At 31.8% G+C, this 18,679-nt stretch overlaps 1 protein-coding gene across 1 annotated transcript in view; it reads left to right on the top strand.

Moving 5' to 3' along the window:
- Positions 1 to 17,861, top strand: part of LOC150086162 (A-kinase anchor protein 1, mitochondrial-like) — a 35,373-nt gene extending 17,512 nt beyond the window's left edge. Inside the window, exons 3-8 of the mRNA XM_090374814.1 lie at positions 1,518 to 1,645; positions 5,289 to 5,466; positions 7,350 to 7,512; positions 9,297 to 9,364; positions 12,661 to 12,797; positions 17,799 to 17,861. Of these exons, the coding sequence (XP_090230940.1) occupies positions 1,518 to 1,645; positions 5,289 to 5,466; positions 7,350 to 7,512; positions 9,297 to 9,364; positions 12,661 to 12,797; positions 17,799 to 17,852 (728 nt within the window). The 3' untranslated portion in view covers positions 17,853 to 17,861. The remainder of the gene's footprint in view (positions 1 to 1,517; positions 1,646 to 5,288; positions 5,467 to 7,349; positions 7,513 to 9,296; positions 9,365 to 12,660; positions 12,798 to 17,798) is intronic.
- The last annotated feature ends 818 nt before the right edge of the window (positions 17,862 to 18,679 follow it).

Raw genomic sequence — 18,679 nt, 5'->3', positions numbered from 1 at the left:
TTGTAAGCAATTATATTTCTTTGCTATCCCGGAAGTTTGAGTATCATGTACTTAACTTGAACCTAGCGTAGCTCCACCGCTTACGTAAATTACAAAATATACATACACCAAAATTCGTCTAACGCTAGGTGCCGCTAGCGTTTCTTCACATATATACACGGTTTAGCCTCCGGCTCTTTCTTTTTTGTCGACCGGTCACGTAGCGGTAAGTTATTGGCATTCTTGTCATTCGGACACTCGCTTCCTTTGTCTTCTCTTTTTGGCGGGCTACTTACTTCTGTAAGGTCATCCATGTTCTGTATGTTATACTTTGGCATAATATTTTTGCTTAACTTGTATTTTATTTATTCAAAATTTATATTCTAAATTATTTTTTACAACGTGTCCGCGTACACGTGTTTTTTGACATACAGAACATGTCAGAAACAGAAGTAAGAGTATTGCTGTTCTTTTTCATAATTTAGGTGGATGACCTCTGAAGAAGACACAGAAATTATGAAAGATACTGCAATGCTATTTCTACCTTGGTCGTTCTTTTCAAATTTTGCATTTTTCAAAATTCGCACTTTGTTTATAACGTTACTCTTTTCCGTTCTTCCCCCCTTTATTCAACATACATCGCTCCCAGGGTACACGGTATTTTCATTATTAGCATAAGTTAAATTAAAGATTTGCACATAACATTAAAATAATTTTCTATATATACATTATGGTTGTAGGGTACCTTTTGCTCTTGCAGTGTCCCTGATCCATAATTCATATTATTGATATTTCATTTTATCTCTATTCAAATTCAAATCCATTTTCTTTCTTTACTTAATTTTAATTTTTATTCATAATTATATATATATATGGATATATATATATATATATATATTGACCACACATGGGTGCCCCTGAAGCATAATAGACATTGTAAATGCAGTGCATTTTATATGGTGAATATATTATCTCCACCATTTTAAACTTTTTCATATGAAAGGTTGGTTCAGTATCCTGGAATATTTGAACTTTTGGCAGTCTCTTATAGAATATTCATGGTTTGCTTAATCATTTACTTGTTGAATTAACCACAGGTAGTGATATATCTTTATAAATGCTTTTGTGATACCTGTCACTCTTGGAAACATTAGACAATAGATAAATAAAAGTTAAAAAAATTTTCCATTTTTGTATATCAGTTATTAAAATTATTTTTGCATAGGAGAATAGGAAGGTGAATTGCCATATTTTATTTGGTGGAGAATTTCAAATTTAATAATCCTTAAGCTGATATATGAAGAAAATGAGTTTTTACAGTTGTGAGTAATAAGCAGAAACCTTTGTCATCAGTAGTAGCTGAGTAAGTAAATATAAAAATAAGTTGTGATGTCAGTGGTGCATAAGGGGAGTGATCTTGCTCTTCTCAGGCAAATTCAATTTGTAAAATGAATTATTAATTGTGGAGAAATCAGTAATAGAACCTTCTGCTACCCCAAAATCAGGAATGTTTATTTGACTTATTTTTTTTCTTTTAGGAACTTCAAAAAATATCCATAAAGCACTTGATAAAATCCGCTTGAGGTTTCCAAAGGATAAGTATCCTGAACTTTCTCTGGAATCTTTGGCATCTGTTATGCCTACTACCATACCTCTTTCACAACAAGTAAGTCAATTTTATGAAAATTTCTGAATGACTTTTGAAGTATATTACAACATGTATACACCTTAAACTGTTTGTAGGAGTGTATCTGTTTCGTTTTGATATTGTCATAAGAAAAGCTAAATCTCATTGGTTGTAGAGCTATTATTCTTCTTCATACAAAACAGCTCTTTCAACCAACAAGATTTGTGCTAAAACAATGTTGAAAATATTAGATTATTTCATATTATGAAGACAGAAAAACTTTAAAATGATGTCGCAGGAAATATTTGGTGCAATGGCAATTTGGTGTACAGGATTTGTTATGCCCTGATATAAATGCATTAAAAGTAATTTTTAAATGTTCCATTTCAGATGAACATTGTATGTATGCCTAATATCTATTACAGGTCAGATTTTTCATAGTCACTTCTCTGCCATGAATGGTGTGGACAGTTATGTAGGCAAATGTTTTTATTTTTGAATTCAGCCAATTTGAATGGTTTTTTTCATGTAGTTATATATCAAATACTGATTGGCACTGAAGTATATATACTTTGAAATGTTGAGGGTTTCTAGGTTTCAGGGTGCTTTGCAATAACAGTATTTTAAGATAGTAAATAATTAAATTAATTGTTTCTGTAACTATTAATGCTTTAGTATAGAACAAGTCATTATCTGTATATTAGGAAAGTTAAAGCTTAAAAAATAAATTCTTATTTTGGTAGTACAGAAGTTGGAGGAAAGTGACATGTGCATAATTTATAAAAATTTGATGAACCAATCAGAAACTTAAAGGATGTTGTGCATTATTTTTTCCTAGCAAAAGTGATTATTTCTGTTTTAAATCACAGTGGCGAACTTAACTTCTAATATTTAATATAACAAAAGCTGTATGGTGTAGTTAATATATATAAGTAAGAATGGTAAGACTATTCTGATCAGGTATGCATTTTTTTCATCTAGGCTAATTTTAAACTGAACCTGAGGGGTCATAGATTCAAATTGAGGAAAGACAGTTGTAGAATAGATGTGTGGAAGTTTGCCTTCAGCCAGCGGGTAGTTGATTGCTGGAACAGACTTCCATCTGTTGTTGTGGAAGTTGATAGCTTAAATAAATTTAAGGCTGAACTAGACAAACATATGGAGTGACCGGATTGGTGAAATGGGAAATTTTTTTTTTTTTTTTTTTGGCTGTTGCTGTATTATAAGCTTTCTTTTTTCTTGCATCTAAAGTTTGTCTTTAGTTGACTTTCTTATGCAACTTAAGCCTTAAGTTCTGCCATGAATATCTCAGTATTGCATTATGGAAAATTGGTGTTTTTTATTATTATTTTTTTTTTCCCTCATAAAATAGTACTTCTTTATGTACATTAGCATCTCATCAAATGGTGAGTTTTTTTTTTTTTTTGCATATGAATTTAAACTAATATCTTCACTGGTATGTACATCTGGTATTTTTTTATAGTGCTGTAAACTAATAGCACTAAAAATATCAGTGATGTACTGCTTTGTTGTAATGTCTTTATCCATCTTGACATTTACTCACCCTATTTCACATATGTACTAGTATTGGCAAAAAGATGCAAGGAAGCAGTGCTTATACAGTATGTGGGGAATATTTCATCTTCTGAAATGATAATCAGTGAGAGCTGTTGAGGGTGGGCTGAACCTCTTTATAAGAGGGGGGGGGACTTTAAAATGCCTTCATTATGCCATATAAGGTTATTCTGATAAAGCTCAGTCCAGGTTGTGTGAGAAAGTAAGTTAAAAGACTAAAACTTTAGTTTTCTTTTATTCTTATTCAATGAAATACTCAGTTTTACCTACTACAATCATAGGTAAAATGGTATTTTATTAAAATTATTAATTTATTTTTCCCCTTCCTCGATTCACCACCATCACCCAGAGAAGTGAATGTTATATTATTAGATGATTTATCGCTAGGAATAGTTTGATATTAACCTTAATTAAATTAGAGTAGGAAACTAAAGTACAAAGTGTCTGAATTAGTGAAGATTTCTTTTTTTACTATTTAAAGATTAGATAGCACTTCTTTGGTATGGAAGCTCTGCCTTTAAAACTGACACTTTTCAGAATATTAACAACTAAGCTGAAAAATGACTCATTTACAATACCTGCATTGCCATTTAGAGATTTAATAAGAACCAGATACATTAATTTTAATTACAAAATTATATAATTGAATTACAAGTACAACCACAACTTTTGTTGTGGCATGGCAGTAAGGTTATATAGCATTAATTATGAATATACACATGTATCACAAGATGAGTGACAATAGAAGTCAAAATACTCACATTTCTTAAGTTGTGCATACTGGAAGGGCAGTGGCAATTCTTAATAATTTATCCAGATAAGTTTAAATGAAGTGTGGTCTAAGATTAAGGCCTGATTTACTGTGGTTTTTAGCTTATTAAATTAAATAATAATATACAAAATTACCTTCTTTATTCTGTGGTAGCCACAAAAACACAGGTGGGAAGGAGCAGCAGTTTGTAGCACACGCTTCTTGATTAGACCGGGGTTCGAGCCCGCCACCACCAAATATGGAGGATGCAGAAAGGTCAGGGAATGACCACCACATATCCTGGAGCAATATGGCCTTAGTTGCTAATGCTCCTAAAAACCAAATAACAAACCACAAAACTTGAAGAAATTTAAATTGTAGTGAAGGACTTAGACTGCTTTAACAAGCAGTTATCAAATATTTCCTTTTAATCTACTTGCAGCTGTTTGTCAGTTGCTTGTTATAGTAGGCTTTTTTATTTTTATCTTCAAGTCTTTCTTAATTTTGAATTTCTATTTTTAACTGGATGTATTACAAACCTAAAACTTAGGAAAATTACAATTGCAACATGTTAAAAATTTCTCTATTCTTCTCAGCCTGAGGCCTTTATGTGGTTAAAATTTTATACACTGAACAGGTGATACCATAAATTAAATTCTGCTCATAAAATTAAAATCAATATAAAAGCAGTGATGTTTTGTATTATCTGCTCATAAAATAAAATTAAAATCAATATAAAAGCAGTGATGGAATTTCCTGATATTCTATAAATTTTTATTTTAGATTTTTTAATTATAGTTAATTAATTGTCTTATTTCTAAAGGCAGTATGAAAACCAGGAAGAAGGAATTTGCTCACTAGTTTAGTTTTCTTCAAGGCTGCTTGTGCATTTCTATAAATTTACTAATTTTATTAATAGATTTGAATTCTAATTTCAGTTGTGATATAGATTAAATGAACAGTTCTGCATGAACAAATTTAACTTACAATAAAGCTTTCTCCCTACTGTCTAAATTACTATAAAGGAGAAACATACCTATAGCAAAACTGAAGAAAGTCTGTCTTCACATCTAATTTCCCACCTGTGTAGTTTTCTAGATCTTGATGCAGCAGAATATCTTCATTGCTGTCCTGCGAACCTTTGTATTATTTGTATTTTATAATGGAAAAACAGCTCCTGAACTGAACTTATTATTCTGTCCTTGTTATTATTTAAATCAGAGCAAATTCTAAATTTTATTATAAACATTAAAGGAAGTTAAATGAATTATATATAATGAATTTAGGTTGTTAGGTGTAACTTATTATTTCTTATAATGCTCTCCCTTTTTTTTTTTTTTTTCTCTCTCTGATAAGATTCAGTTGCCATATAAGGTTTTGTGTGATGTTATAGTACCAGCAGTTACATCTGGTGGACATTTATTCATACAGCAGTACACGCATCCGACATTCTCATATTTGCATACACTTGGAAAGAATATGGATGCTAATTATGCATCAAATGAAACTCCATTACTACCTAAGCCAGTTACAGGTAGGTTAACTTGTGCATCTTGTTAGCGTTATATGCAACTGTTCTTTTTATAGTTTTAAGTTTTCAGAAAATTTTTAGTTCTGTTTGGAAAATCTCCATTATTATTGAAACAAAGTAGTCAAAAGGGTAAACAAGTGATGGGTATTGAGCTCAAATACATTTCAAAGCAGTCATTATCTTTTGAAAAGATAGCAGTTGCAAGGTTGAGGTCCCTCATTGCAGTATCAGCTATTTGAAATATTCTCTTCTCATGTGGTATTGAAGGAAATTGTCACTGTCAACACTCAAGAACAGTTGAAAAATAACATTGCTGATACCCAGACACTGTAGTATTCTGGGAAATGGAAAACCACACCATGCAGCTGACTGAACTGACCATTTGTCCAGTCTTCTTCTGTAGTTTCCTACATGAATTTTAATAGCATAATTTCTTAAAAAAAAAAAAAAAAAATGCAGTCTTGAATGGGCACAGATATAACAAGCTTATAATAAACTCCAAATTAAAACTAGACCACAATTGTGGATTTCTAACTTCCACCAAAACAAACAAGAGGAAGTTGTATTAGCATGTCTGTGCATTTGCCACACACAATTACCCATCTCCACTTATGGGTGAAAGTCCTCAGTTTATTTCATGTAAAACTCGACTAACTCTCAAATATATCTTTATTTGCTGTCCCTGTTATGCAAATATCAGGTCTAGCACTTTTTAGTCTCTTTCAAACCTACAGGGCTCTACAATGTTGCAACATCTAGGAAATGCAGCAAATTTTGCATAAATTTTTCTTTATTGGATAGAAAACTTTTGTCTGCATTTAATTGACATGCTGCTGCTGATCAGATTTTCAAATTAGGAAGACACATTTAGGCCTTAGTTGCCTTTGTGAGAAAGAAGATTTGTCATCTTCATCCCAAGAATTGAGATGAAGATGACACTGAATGTAAATAGGGGAAATGATGTTTCTTAAAAACATTTTTTTTCTCTTTCAGACCTTGCATGGGAGTGAGGGCACCAACTAAGTTTTTTTTTTACGTTGTAAAAAATTCAGTAAAAAACCGAGAGTTTTATATTAATACATTATTTTAAATAATTAGGCAGTAAATTGTATTTTGCATTTTAATATTTCTATTTTTCTGTTGGGGGATACTGTTTCCTCCATTAATATTGGCAGACTTGGGCTTATACTCATTTTTGAAAGTGACACACTCACTCACTCACTCTCTCTCTCTCTCTCTCTCTCTCTCTCTCTCTCTCTCTCTCAGATTTTATCTCTTACTGACTGAAAACTTGTGTATATCTGTCATTGTTGCTTGTTCTCACCTGAAATAATATAAAACATACTGCTTCTTTCTCATATAGGCATTCATAGCAGATGGCCCTCTTCATTGAGTGACATGACTCTTTGTCAAGCATACAATCAGGAATGTAGTCTTTCCAACATTGTCTGACAGAATTTTTTAAGTTCCACTGCTTTCAAAATGCAATTGAAAATGTACTTAATAAGCTCTGAAATGCAACTGTTGCACCTTGATTCAATGGCTGTGGTAGTGTTGTTTTGGAAGAGCAATAAAATAGCATCCACATTGGGTTGGGCAAGCTTAATTATTTCAGGTTGTGCTATATGGCATTGTCATGTATGATGAACAGTTTAAAAGGCATTGCTCTAAGGAAAGGGATGATAGAGATGACTAAATTCTAGGAATAGTTGGTGCAGATGACATTTGTTTTTCGTATTTAACTCATGGCTTTGAGAAGATAGAAATGCTGCCATTTGCATGCTGTCCCTAGTTTATTATTGTTACTAATGAAAGTCCTGTTGATATAGTCTAGAGAACATTTTTTAAAGAAAAAAATGTATGAAAATTACTTCTTTTATTTACAGTTGAAAGTATATGTGCTGTACCAACACCAGATGGATGGCAGAGGGGTATGATAACTTATATATTTGATGATGATGATGATACAGAAGATGGTTTGTGTGAAGTAAAATTTCTTGATCACGGTGGTTTTGCTAAACTGCCCATTACATCATTGAGACAAATGAGGTAACCTTACTGAGATTTATTTATTATATAAATTTAGTTTTGAATTTTTTGGTAGAAATAATATTATACTTCATCTGAGTTATGATCTGAGCAATATAATGTAGGGGTTGAAACTAGTGACTAAAGGAGGTACTCTCAACTGTATGTGGAATGTTTATTGTAACTGTGAGAGACTGCTATTGATACAGCAAATCCTGTATCCACATGCATGTGCCTACATTGACAAGGTAACCAAAAATATAAGGTGAATAAATACAGAATTTTTCAGTTAAAAGCACCAGAATCAGTCTTTTATTTAGGTTTAGGCTACTTGTCATATTAACCCTTTGTCATATTTGGGCTGAAATTTTTGAATTTAACATTAAAAATGTTAAAAGATTTTACTATTTCTCAATAAGAAAGTTGTTCTTTTTCCTCAGTTTCATCTAAAAACATTATTGGTATACTTATGGAATGTGAATTTTTTATTTTTTTATTTTATTATTATTATTTATTTATTTTTTTTTTTTTTAAAAAGCAAATGTAGTATGTTTGTAGCTTGAGGAGATGTGACACAACCACTCACATACCCCCAGCTGGCTGTACTCTACACAGTTAAAATGACAGACTTTGTGTACAACCATTGTTTGGTTGTTTTTTTTTTCCTTCAAGTAAAATTGGTTTATTTGAAGGTAAAAAGTATACCAATAAGTTGTTTTTTTTTTTAAACTAAATTGGGGAAACAACTTTCCCATTGAGCAAAATGATTAGGCAAACTTTTTAAATTCAGAAATCATAATGTCTAAATTACTTAATTCAGTTTTCATGTAAATCCAAAAATTTCAACCAGTGTGATCTTTTGTCATATTTCAATATAATCTAAACTAAATTCTTCAGTCATAGCTTATGTTTATATGGTACTTACCTCCAGAATCTGTTTGGTTTAAGTGAAGTGAATGGAATTTAAGAACTCTGATTAAGAAATTGTAGTTTAAAAAAAAAAAAAAAAAAAGTTAAGAATAGCCCTAAGGAAAGAATTGCACCGCTCTTTTCTCAGGTTGTCATACATGAACGAACTGTGATATGAATTAAAAAGCAGGTAAGTACCATAGAAACATAAGCTGCGACCAAAGAATTTAGTTGAAGAAAGAATAGTACTATACATTTTTACTAGTTTAGTTTGTGTTTTAATTCATATCAAAGTTTGTTCGTGTATGACAACCTAAGAAAAGAGCGGTGTACTTCTTTCCTTGGGGCTATTCTTAACTTTATTTTAACTAAAATTTCTTAATCGCAATTCTTAATTCCATTCACTTCACTTAAACTAAACAGATTTCGGAAGTAAGTACTGTAGAAACATAACCTGTGACTAAAGAATTTAGTTGGAAGAATGGTATAAGTTTTTATTAAAAATTGATACACATAATCTAAACCTAACAGTAAGAAAGATAGACCTTGGTGCTTTTTTAATTGAAACACTATCTACACCATATACACAATATTCAAACACTGCACCGAGTATCACACAATACTAACCATAACAGAATGAACTCTCACCAGTACCATAGGTACTGATGAGTGTTCATTCTGTTATGCACCATATCATCCTGTATACACCATAGATCTGTGTATTGGTTTTAAAAACTAGATAGGGTTGGAAATTTTAATGTTGATAAACATCTGGATTCTTGGATAATAATAGTAATAATTTTATAAATAGTAGTAATTTAATCACCTTGAATGCATTTTTTTTCACTCTTGAATGCATTTTTTTTCACTGAAATACTTTTATACTTGTCTTGCAGAAATGATTTCTTAACGCTTCCATTTCAATCCTTGGAATGCTATATGGCCAATATACAACCTGCAAACAGTAAGTATGAAGATTTCCATTTTTCCATAATGGGAACCTGCTTTATAGAAAAAGGAACAAAATGTAAATTTAAGAAACTTATCAGTAAAAGAGCTTTTGGGAAAATTCATTACTGTGATTAACACGGATACTATTTTATTCTTTCATATTTAACAAATCCTCAAAGGCTGTAGTGAAAAGAAAACTATTAGTGGCATATCTTGGCTTGGCAGGATTATTTCTATTTTGATAGATAGAAGAATCTAATTAAAATATTATTGTATAAATCTGTTATGAGAAGAAAAAATGGTGAATACATATAATTGTACATCAAATCAAACTCTGAGAGTAGTAGATTTGCTGCTTAATAAATACACCAGTACTTTAATTAAAGATGATTTTGTTTTTAACCTTCTGTACTAAATTTTTTAAAATAAAATTAAAAAGTTAGGTGATTGGTATTATGCTTGGTTATTTTTGTTGAAGTTTATTGATGAGAGAGAGACTGAGCATAAGACACTTCCTTCTTCTTTTTTTTTTTTTTTTTTTTCCCCATGAGAAATGTTGCCTAAAATGCTTTGTCTTATGTTCCAAATGTGTGCAGTTTTTTTTTGGTTTTTTTTTAAATCAAGCTCTAGTTAGTTAAGTGGCACATCTAATAATGTGGAGGGAGGTGGTCTCTAAAAAAAAATCAAATCAAAAATGAGTATACAGTTTAAATTCCACTTTTATTGCCAAAAAGTATAATCTGGATTTTAATGTGATGGGAACTTACAATTCATATTTACCACACTTTTTAGCATTAATTTAACTCATGTAAAGCATTAGTGAGCTCCTCATGATATCAGTTCTCTAATGGCAAACATTTATTCATTAACCTATATCAAGTTAATAAAACAATTATGTTTATTTTATAACAAGTGCTTTCTGTATACAGAAAGTTCTTCACATAATTAGCACAAAAAAAAAAAAAAAAAAAATGGTGGCACAGATTGGGAAGGCTTATTAATTCTGGTAGCTTGTGGATATGCCCCTAAGTGGTACATAATGCACTTTCAGCATAATGTGGCAAGCTGCAAGAAAAAGTTGGCCACCCCTGATTATTGCTTAGTATGTCTGAGTGAATTCTTGCATTTCCCACTATAACTTGTCCTTTATTTCAATTTAAAAAGAAAAGAAAAAAGTTTCCTTCTAAAAAAACCTTTTTCTGCTTATAGTTTCAAATCCTTAAGTGCAACAATCAATCTGAATTATCGGTATTAGTAATAATTTGATTGGCCTTGTCTGTGATTTTTGAGAATCCGTAATCCTTTCTATAAATGAGTGTCACTGATGCTAAAAGAAAACATCTCTTTGCTATTCGCTAGCATGCATTTTATTTAGTACAGTAATTTTAATTATCTATAAATTTATTGTCCTGACAAAATGGGTACAAAACAGAAGAGATTTTTGTATGCTGTTGCATCAGATTGAAGGTGCTAAATTATACCAATAAAATGCTCCTAAAATCTGGGTATGTTATTATCATCCAGTAAATATGATATTTACACCAAATGAAATGCATTTTTCTCTAGCCATTTTTATAGTGAGGGAGAAAAACATGGTATTTACCTCATATCTGTATAGCACTTCATAACAGCTCTATGTTCTTTTATATTATGGCATATTCACCAATTCAGAGGAGTTTAATCATATTTAGCACTCATTTGGGCTTGAACAATGGCCCACTCAGAGTGTGTGCTACTGCACATTCACACTCTCTCTCTCTCTTCTGACCACTTGTCTATGTTAGGCCTAAACCCTCCATTAATATTGTGATAAGGGAGTGGAACGTTGTATCTGTCTTGTTGATATACAAACTGAAGTCAAAATAGTTTGCTTTATCTTGTATAAACATAAATTACATCTTAAACACACAAACGTGCACATTTAAATTTATTCAAAATTATAGTTGAAGTATCATTACTACATCTTTACTGTGACATAATCTAGTGTCCTATTTTAAACTTTAATTAAATTACCACTTTGATAAACAAATTAGAAATTTTCTGAAAAATTTGTTAAATATCTGTCTTTTAGCACTAATTCTTGGGTGTGTTGCTCCTATCATGAACCTGTATTTATATATAAAATTCTTCATTCTAAGATTGACTTCCCTATTTGATCTGTTTGTCTCATGAATTCATATGCATAGACATGTTACCTTTGCCATCTCAGTCTGTCACTCTGATCTTTTGCTATAGAACTGTTATCTTTAGTACATAACTAATCAGTGAGCTTGACATTAGAAGTGCTGTTTAATCCTTTTTTGAAAATCATGTAATTAAAGTATTTCATAATTTTTTGTCTCAGATACACAGTAAGGTGCTGCCTTTTTGTCATTAAATTGATTTCAACTTTTTTTCACAGTTTTATTTCATTCCTCATCATGCCGTTTTGTTGATAATGATATGTCCTCTATCTTACTACCTTGGATTCCATATACGAGGGGTGATCATTTAATTTGCGGACTGGTGCAAGATTTTATCTTAATTGTCATCTGAATCTTATATGGATTTCTCCTTCTCAAAATACTCTCCCTTGAACTTTACACACTTTCGCCACAATCATACTAACGCATTAAATGCTTCTTGCAAACCATTTTTCGAAAGATTGAAGTGCTTCCATTGTGGCTCTGCTTGCATCATTGTGTCGGATGCAAAGAGCTTGCCTTTCGGAGCTTTCTTCAGATGTGGAAACGAGAAGAAATCATACAATACTAAGTCTGATGAATGAGGAGGATGTGGCAGTGATCACTGCCTGACAATGTTAGCCGTATTGGGGCCTGGCATTGTTTTGATGGAGAAATCACTTCACACTGGAAAGTTAGTCACACTAGAATATAGCCGTCTTGCCAAGACAATCATTAGCATATGCTTCATTTTTCTCTTGAATTGTTTCTGATGCATTTAAGCCCTGTCTGACACAATAACAAATCACATATCACTGTATATCTGACATGATACTTGCTTCAAAATGATCATTGGTGAAGTGCGACTAAAAAAACTCTTCACGCAACGCTAGCTTGACAAGTACTGGCATGTGCACACAGTTTGCTGAGTAGCAATCAGGGAGAGTGCCTCTAGTGGCAGTTATGGAAAATTCGCACGGTAAGCAAAATCTTGCACCAGTCTGCGTATTTAAATGATCACCAAAAAAAAAAAAAAAAACCCTACTTGTCTACACACATTTTGTTTGTGCAGTCTATGGTATTATGTGTCATATAAATAAACAAAATTGAAATGATGGAATGCTTACATTTTTTTTTTTTTTTTCAGATGAGGAAGACTGGTGTGATGAAGCACGAATACTCCTGGAAAAGTTCTGCAGTCAGTGTTTGTTAAGAGCAGAAGCTGTTGGATTGGCACCTGATTGCAATCCTTATGTAAAGCTCTATAAAGTTAAAGGAGATTCGGTAAGTCAAATCAGTATGTTTTCTGACCTTTCCACAAGTGTTTTGCATGTATTAATAATTCAGTTTTATATCTAAGAATTATTCAGTTTCACAAGTTTCCTTTGGATATTATTTGCTACCGCTGTAGTGACACAACATAGTGGTTAACAGTAAAGAAACAATCAGTATTTGTAACTCATGTTTATTTAAGCCTTTCAGGGGTGAGTTTTTAGAGGAATTTGGAATATTTGTAATGTTTTCTGATGAAGCAACATTTCACATTAGTGGTAAGGTGACAGACTTAACTGCCATACTGAAAAGCCACAAGAAGTTGAGGAACATGAAAGGGATTCCCCTAAGGTATTAGCAAAAGATCGCATAATTGGGCCATATTTTTTTTTGAAGGACGGGTTGTTAATAGTGAGAGTTATTTGGAAATGATGCATACTTTATTTCCCAACAAACATGTTTAGGATTTATAGATGATACAGTGTTTCAGCAAGATGGTGCACCTTGTCACTTTGCTCTCAGTGTTAGGCAGTTTCTGAATGAAAATTTTCCCAACAGATGGACCGATCTTTTGTCCAACATGTTCACCAGATTTTTTCCCCATTGGATTTTTTCTATGGGGGCATGTTAAAACCATTCAATAAAACCTCGTTCTCTAGACGATCTTTGGACTAGGATAACTAATGTGATTCAGGGTATTACTGAAAATCAACTGCAAAACATATTTGTAGAACTTCAGAATCATATCTCAGTTTGTATACATAATGACAGTGGGCAATGTTGAGAATTAACAATCCCAAGAATAAATGTATGTAAAACTGTAATATTTTCTTTACCCTTTTTTACAGATTGATTTTATCATGTATAGAATGGAAGTTATGAAAATTTAAAACTGCATAAGGACTTTATAATAACCCTGTATATTGTTTAACTTTATTTCAGTGTTTCTAATACAAACATACACAGAGTAACTACAGTCAAACTTGGTTATAATGAGCAACAAGGGATCGACAGAATTTCCTCATAACTGTTACTCACTATATCAGTGATAGCAGAGATGGGGGAACCCCTGGGGTCATTAAACAATGAACACTTTATATCAGTGGTGAGTTAAATCTACTTCCTATGTTTTTAAATTCTCAATAACTTGATAAAAAGATAGATTCAAAAAAACAAAATAAAATATTAGAGAGAAAAAACAATATAAGTACATAACTACATATTATTTGTATTAATATGCTTGTATAAACTACAATACACTTAATACTAAACACGATTTCAATTAGTTTTTATTTATGAATCTTAAAATTGATCTTTGTTTTAAAGATTTCACTTTGATATTTCTTAAATTTTCCCTTAAAACACTCAACGCGTTAGGTCTCATTACTTGCCTCAGTTCCTTCAAAAAAAAAATGACTAATGTGTCCATTGTACCTTGAACTTGTGAGATTGTCGGCACTAATTTTGATTCACTTTCGCATTCATCAGTGTTATCTGTATTAAAACCTACGACGTTGTTACGTAGCAACCATTCAGATAATGGTAAGTTGTTTTCTTTGTTTCCATCTTCTTCATCTACAATTGAAATTTCATTTGAATTTAATTTTGATTTCTTGAAGCAATTCAATATAGTTGTCGAAGTAACATTGTTCCACGCATCATTCAATAAATTTATAGCATCCAATATCGATTTAGACTCGGTAAGTTTCTGTTCTCTTTGACTGATCAGATGAAGAACTAGAAATCTTTCATAAAATCCTTTCAAACTCTTGATTACACCTGTGTCCATTGGTCGTAAAATTGATGTCACATTGGGAGGCAAAAACACTAGTTTAATGTTGGAAAAATTTTGAATCTGGGGATGTGCAGGACAGTTATCAACTAACAACAAAATATTTTTCTTCTTTTTGAATAGCTCCTTATTCCAATCATTTACGTATTGCCGAAAAATATCCGAAGTCATCCAAGCTTTCTTGTTTGCGTGTAATCCACAGGAAGTTTTCTTATGTTTTTGAAACACTGAAGTTTTAACAATTTTCAGATAACGAACAATTTTTTTTTTCCAGTTCCCGTTATATTTGTTCATACAAGCACTGTCAAGCGAGCCTTTGATTTTTTTTTTTCCACAAACACATTTCCCTTTGAATTTAAATGTATTGTCAGGTGTCAAATTATAAAAAGTCTTTTCGCTGGCATTGTAGTAGTAGTAATTGAGGCATATGATGCAAGAAAGCAAGCTTATGTAGCATCAGTCAAAAAAAAAAAAGAAGAAAATTTCTGACATCAATTCCCTCTAAAAGTTTGTCCAGTTCTGCCTTGAATTTATTTAAGCTATCAACTTCCACAACAGCAGATGGAAGTTTGTTCCAGCAATTAACCACCCACTGGCTAAAAGCAAATTTCCGCTCATCTATTCTACAACTGCCTTTCCTCAATTTGAATTTATGTCCCCTCAGGTTTGTAATCTGAGCAAGCAGAAGAATTCCATCAGAATTCAGCGTGCTTAACCCATTCAAGGCTTTATACACCTCAATCAGATCACCTCGTGGTGCCTAGTCTCTAGCCACTGCAATTTGCAGAACTTAAGCCTTTCTTGTTAAGAGGACCCTTTCGTTCCCCTCACCAATCTTGTTGCCATTCTCTGTACACTCTCAAGCAACTCTACATCCTTCCTAAAATGAGGCCTCCAGACCAGTATGCAGTACTCAAGGCCTGACCATTGCCTTATACAAAGGGATAATCACCTCCTTCTTCCTGCTAACAAAATTCCTGTACATCATTGACAATATCCCATGACCTGCTCTGGCAGCCTGCCTGCATTGCTTAGAAAACTTCATATCTGACTGCACAATCACTCCCATTTCTTTTTCATTTTCTACCACCCTAAGTGTAGTACTATACAATTGGTACTTTCCTCTGGGGTTACTTCTACCCACATGCAGTACTTTGCATTTGTCAATGTTAAACTTCATTTGCCACTTCCCAGCCCATCTGCCCAAATTTTCTAGATCCTACTGCAGTAGTACAACTGTTGTAGATGTCTTTGTCATTGAAATCTTTCCTGATTTCTGCCCAAACATGGTGAATTTATTCATTTGCCATTATTGGATCTGCAGATCGAGATTCTCCACTAATTTTTGCATAAACAATGTTATGTCGGTTTTTAAATTGATCCAGCCAACCGTTGTTTACAAAATCGTCATGTTCAAATTGTTTAGCAAATTTTTTTGCTTGATCCTTTGAGATTATCTCGTCTATCGAAAATCCAGCACTTCATTGTGTGGTGAACCATTGAAGCAAGACTTCATCAACGTTTGTAACCTTGCACTTCCCAAATTTTTTTTTTCCGATTATTTTCCTTTCCAGTGCCGATATGTAAATGTCTTTATTCTTCCATGATGTCATCTTTCCTGATTTGAAAACACTTGAAGAGGACAAAGAAAACTTTTTATGCACTTCAACGTTTATTACACCATGTTCTAACTCACGAATAATTTCGACTTTTTTGCAAATCAAGAGACACTTTATTTTGTTAGTAGACATGTTTCCAACGGAAGGGTTCGTTTTTAACTGATTTTCCTTTAAAATAGTAAAGTGATCTGTATACAAAGTTCTTAGAAATTCCAAAATAAATTTTTGGTGTATACAAGATAATCGGAACGGCAATGCACTATTGTATAACCCCTGTCCCCGGAAGGACACGGTCATAAACCGGCGGCTAATCCGATGCAGGTGGTCATAAAGCTGTCACCCTTTTCATTTTCGTCTATTCCAAGAATTCGGTTTTTTTCGACTACCAGCAATGAAGAATTGCATAGTTGCCAAAATTTGTTCGGTATATCCGTGTAGTATGCTCGTTATAACAGTGAGCGATTGTATGGGAATATACGTAAATTAAAATCATTATGGCTTTTTGCTTGTTACAGCCATGATCTCGTTATTTCCATGCTTGTTATAACCAAGTTTGGCTGTATTTAAATTTTCAACTAAGTGGAGCACAAATGATTTTTAAAAAAAAACCTTAGATTTAATGGACACTCAGCAAAAAATTATAAATGTATCAATTATTGAAAATTGTAAGAAAATCTCCATTCATGTAAGAAAAGAACCTTATTTTTGCCTATGCATTTTGATCAGGTGATTCAGTCTAGACTATCCCACCCAAACCCTATCAAGGTATCGTTAATGTCGTTGTACATACCCTTTCCTTTGCAGCTCTTTTATTTCGAGTAATTCCCTACTTTAATGAACATATCACCTTAGTATCTCAGATATTTCAAACAGTTTGCTACATGTGGCAAGGGGGTGTTAAATATGATTTTCTAATTCAGTAAATTTCTTATGACATTTATATTATCTTAATATGATTATGCCACTAGTTAATAATGAAGGCTTCTAGATATAAACATGAATATAAAACTATATATCAGGAGCTCTAATTTTTGTAACTTATCTCTTATATCTGCTTGGTTATAAATGCATAATTAAAAGAAGTTTGTTAGAGACAGAAATTGAAGATAAAAATAAACAGGCAATAAATTAAGACACAGCCTGTTAAGAAGTGCATCTCTCAAAAGGATCATTATGTGAAATTCAGTATGAACATAAAGTTAAATACAATTTCAGAAACATTGTATTAAGTGGTCTGGCAAAAAAAAAAAAAAAAACTGCTTGCTTTACAGTGCTATCAATGCTATCTTTGGTTGTCATTAATATGGTGGGGATGGAATTTGAAAAAGGAGGATCATGTTTGTTGAGGGGGCTAAAATTGATTGATCAATATGTTTTACATGATCTGTTTGAGAGGTACACTTTTTAATATTTGATGTTAAATTTTATTTCCTGTTTATTTTTTAATTTCTGTCTGTGACCAGCTTTTAGTTAGCATTTATAATGAATGGATATAGAGAAGTTATGAAAATTAAAGACACTAACTAATAATAATAAATCATGAATATAGTTTTAACAAGATGTAATTTTTTATTTGTTTTTTTTTTTTTTTTTTTTTTGCAGGTTGTATATATAAATAAGTTACTTGTTGATGAAGGAGTGGCTTCTTGGGTTTGAAGAGATGATTAGGTTGCAGGTATCTTTATTATTGTGGTCAAGATCATGGAAGAAAAATTTTTATATTTTCAGTACTCTGTAGTTGAGGTATGGTTTGAGTTCTGTATTAAGCAAATATCAATTGTTATTCTATATATATATATATATATATTTATATCTTTGATAATTTTATACATGAAAGGTAAATGAAAATATTTTACACCTAATCTGTGTGTATCTGTAAATTTTAGTTGTTTTGTAACCTTCTGATTTACATCTTAACATTAATCTTGTAAATAAAGTTTCAGATTAGGAGGATGTCATGATGACATTTATTGTATATCTTGAAAATAGTAACTTATTTAAAATTGTAATGTCCATATTTAATATCCCTTTTTTGAAGGTGATCATTATGCATCTGTTCATGAATGCTTTTATACTATTTTTGGAATATATAGCATGATATAACTGTAGTTGAATAGGAGTGTTGATGCATTTTTGTTTACCAAGATCATATTGCATTTGTACTTTTTACACTAAAATAAGGATGAACTTTAGAAATTTTTAATTAACTTTTCATACATTGAATCAAAACTATAAAAGTTTCTTGTTTTTCTAATTAGTTAGTGGTGGGGGCTTGTAAATAATTTAAAATAGGTGGACAAGGATTCTAATGAGATTGGCAACCAAAACTTGTGAATCCCATTAGAAATTAAAATTTCTTTCATTTTTTCATTACTTGTTTGTTGTTCATTTATGTAATTTTTATTAATTGCCAGAGGGTTACAAATATTTTGTTATATAGTCAAAATTTGTAAACAATGTAATTTTGGTATGTTCATGTAGTC

The sequence above is a fragment of the Mastigoproctus giganteus genome, chromosome 5, assembly GCF_048544385.1.
Source record: "Mastigoproctus giganteus isolate SK-2022 chromosome 5, ASM4854438v1, whole genome shotgun sequence".
Lineage (NCBI taxonomy): Eukaryota > Metazoa > Arthropoda > Arachnida > Uropygi > Thelyphonidae > Mastigoproctus > Mastigoproctus giganteus.
This window is presented reverse-complemented; position numbering and strand designations above follow the sequence as displayed.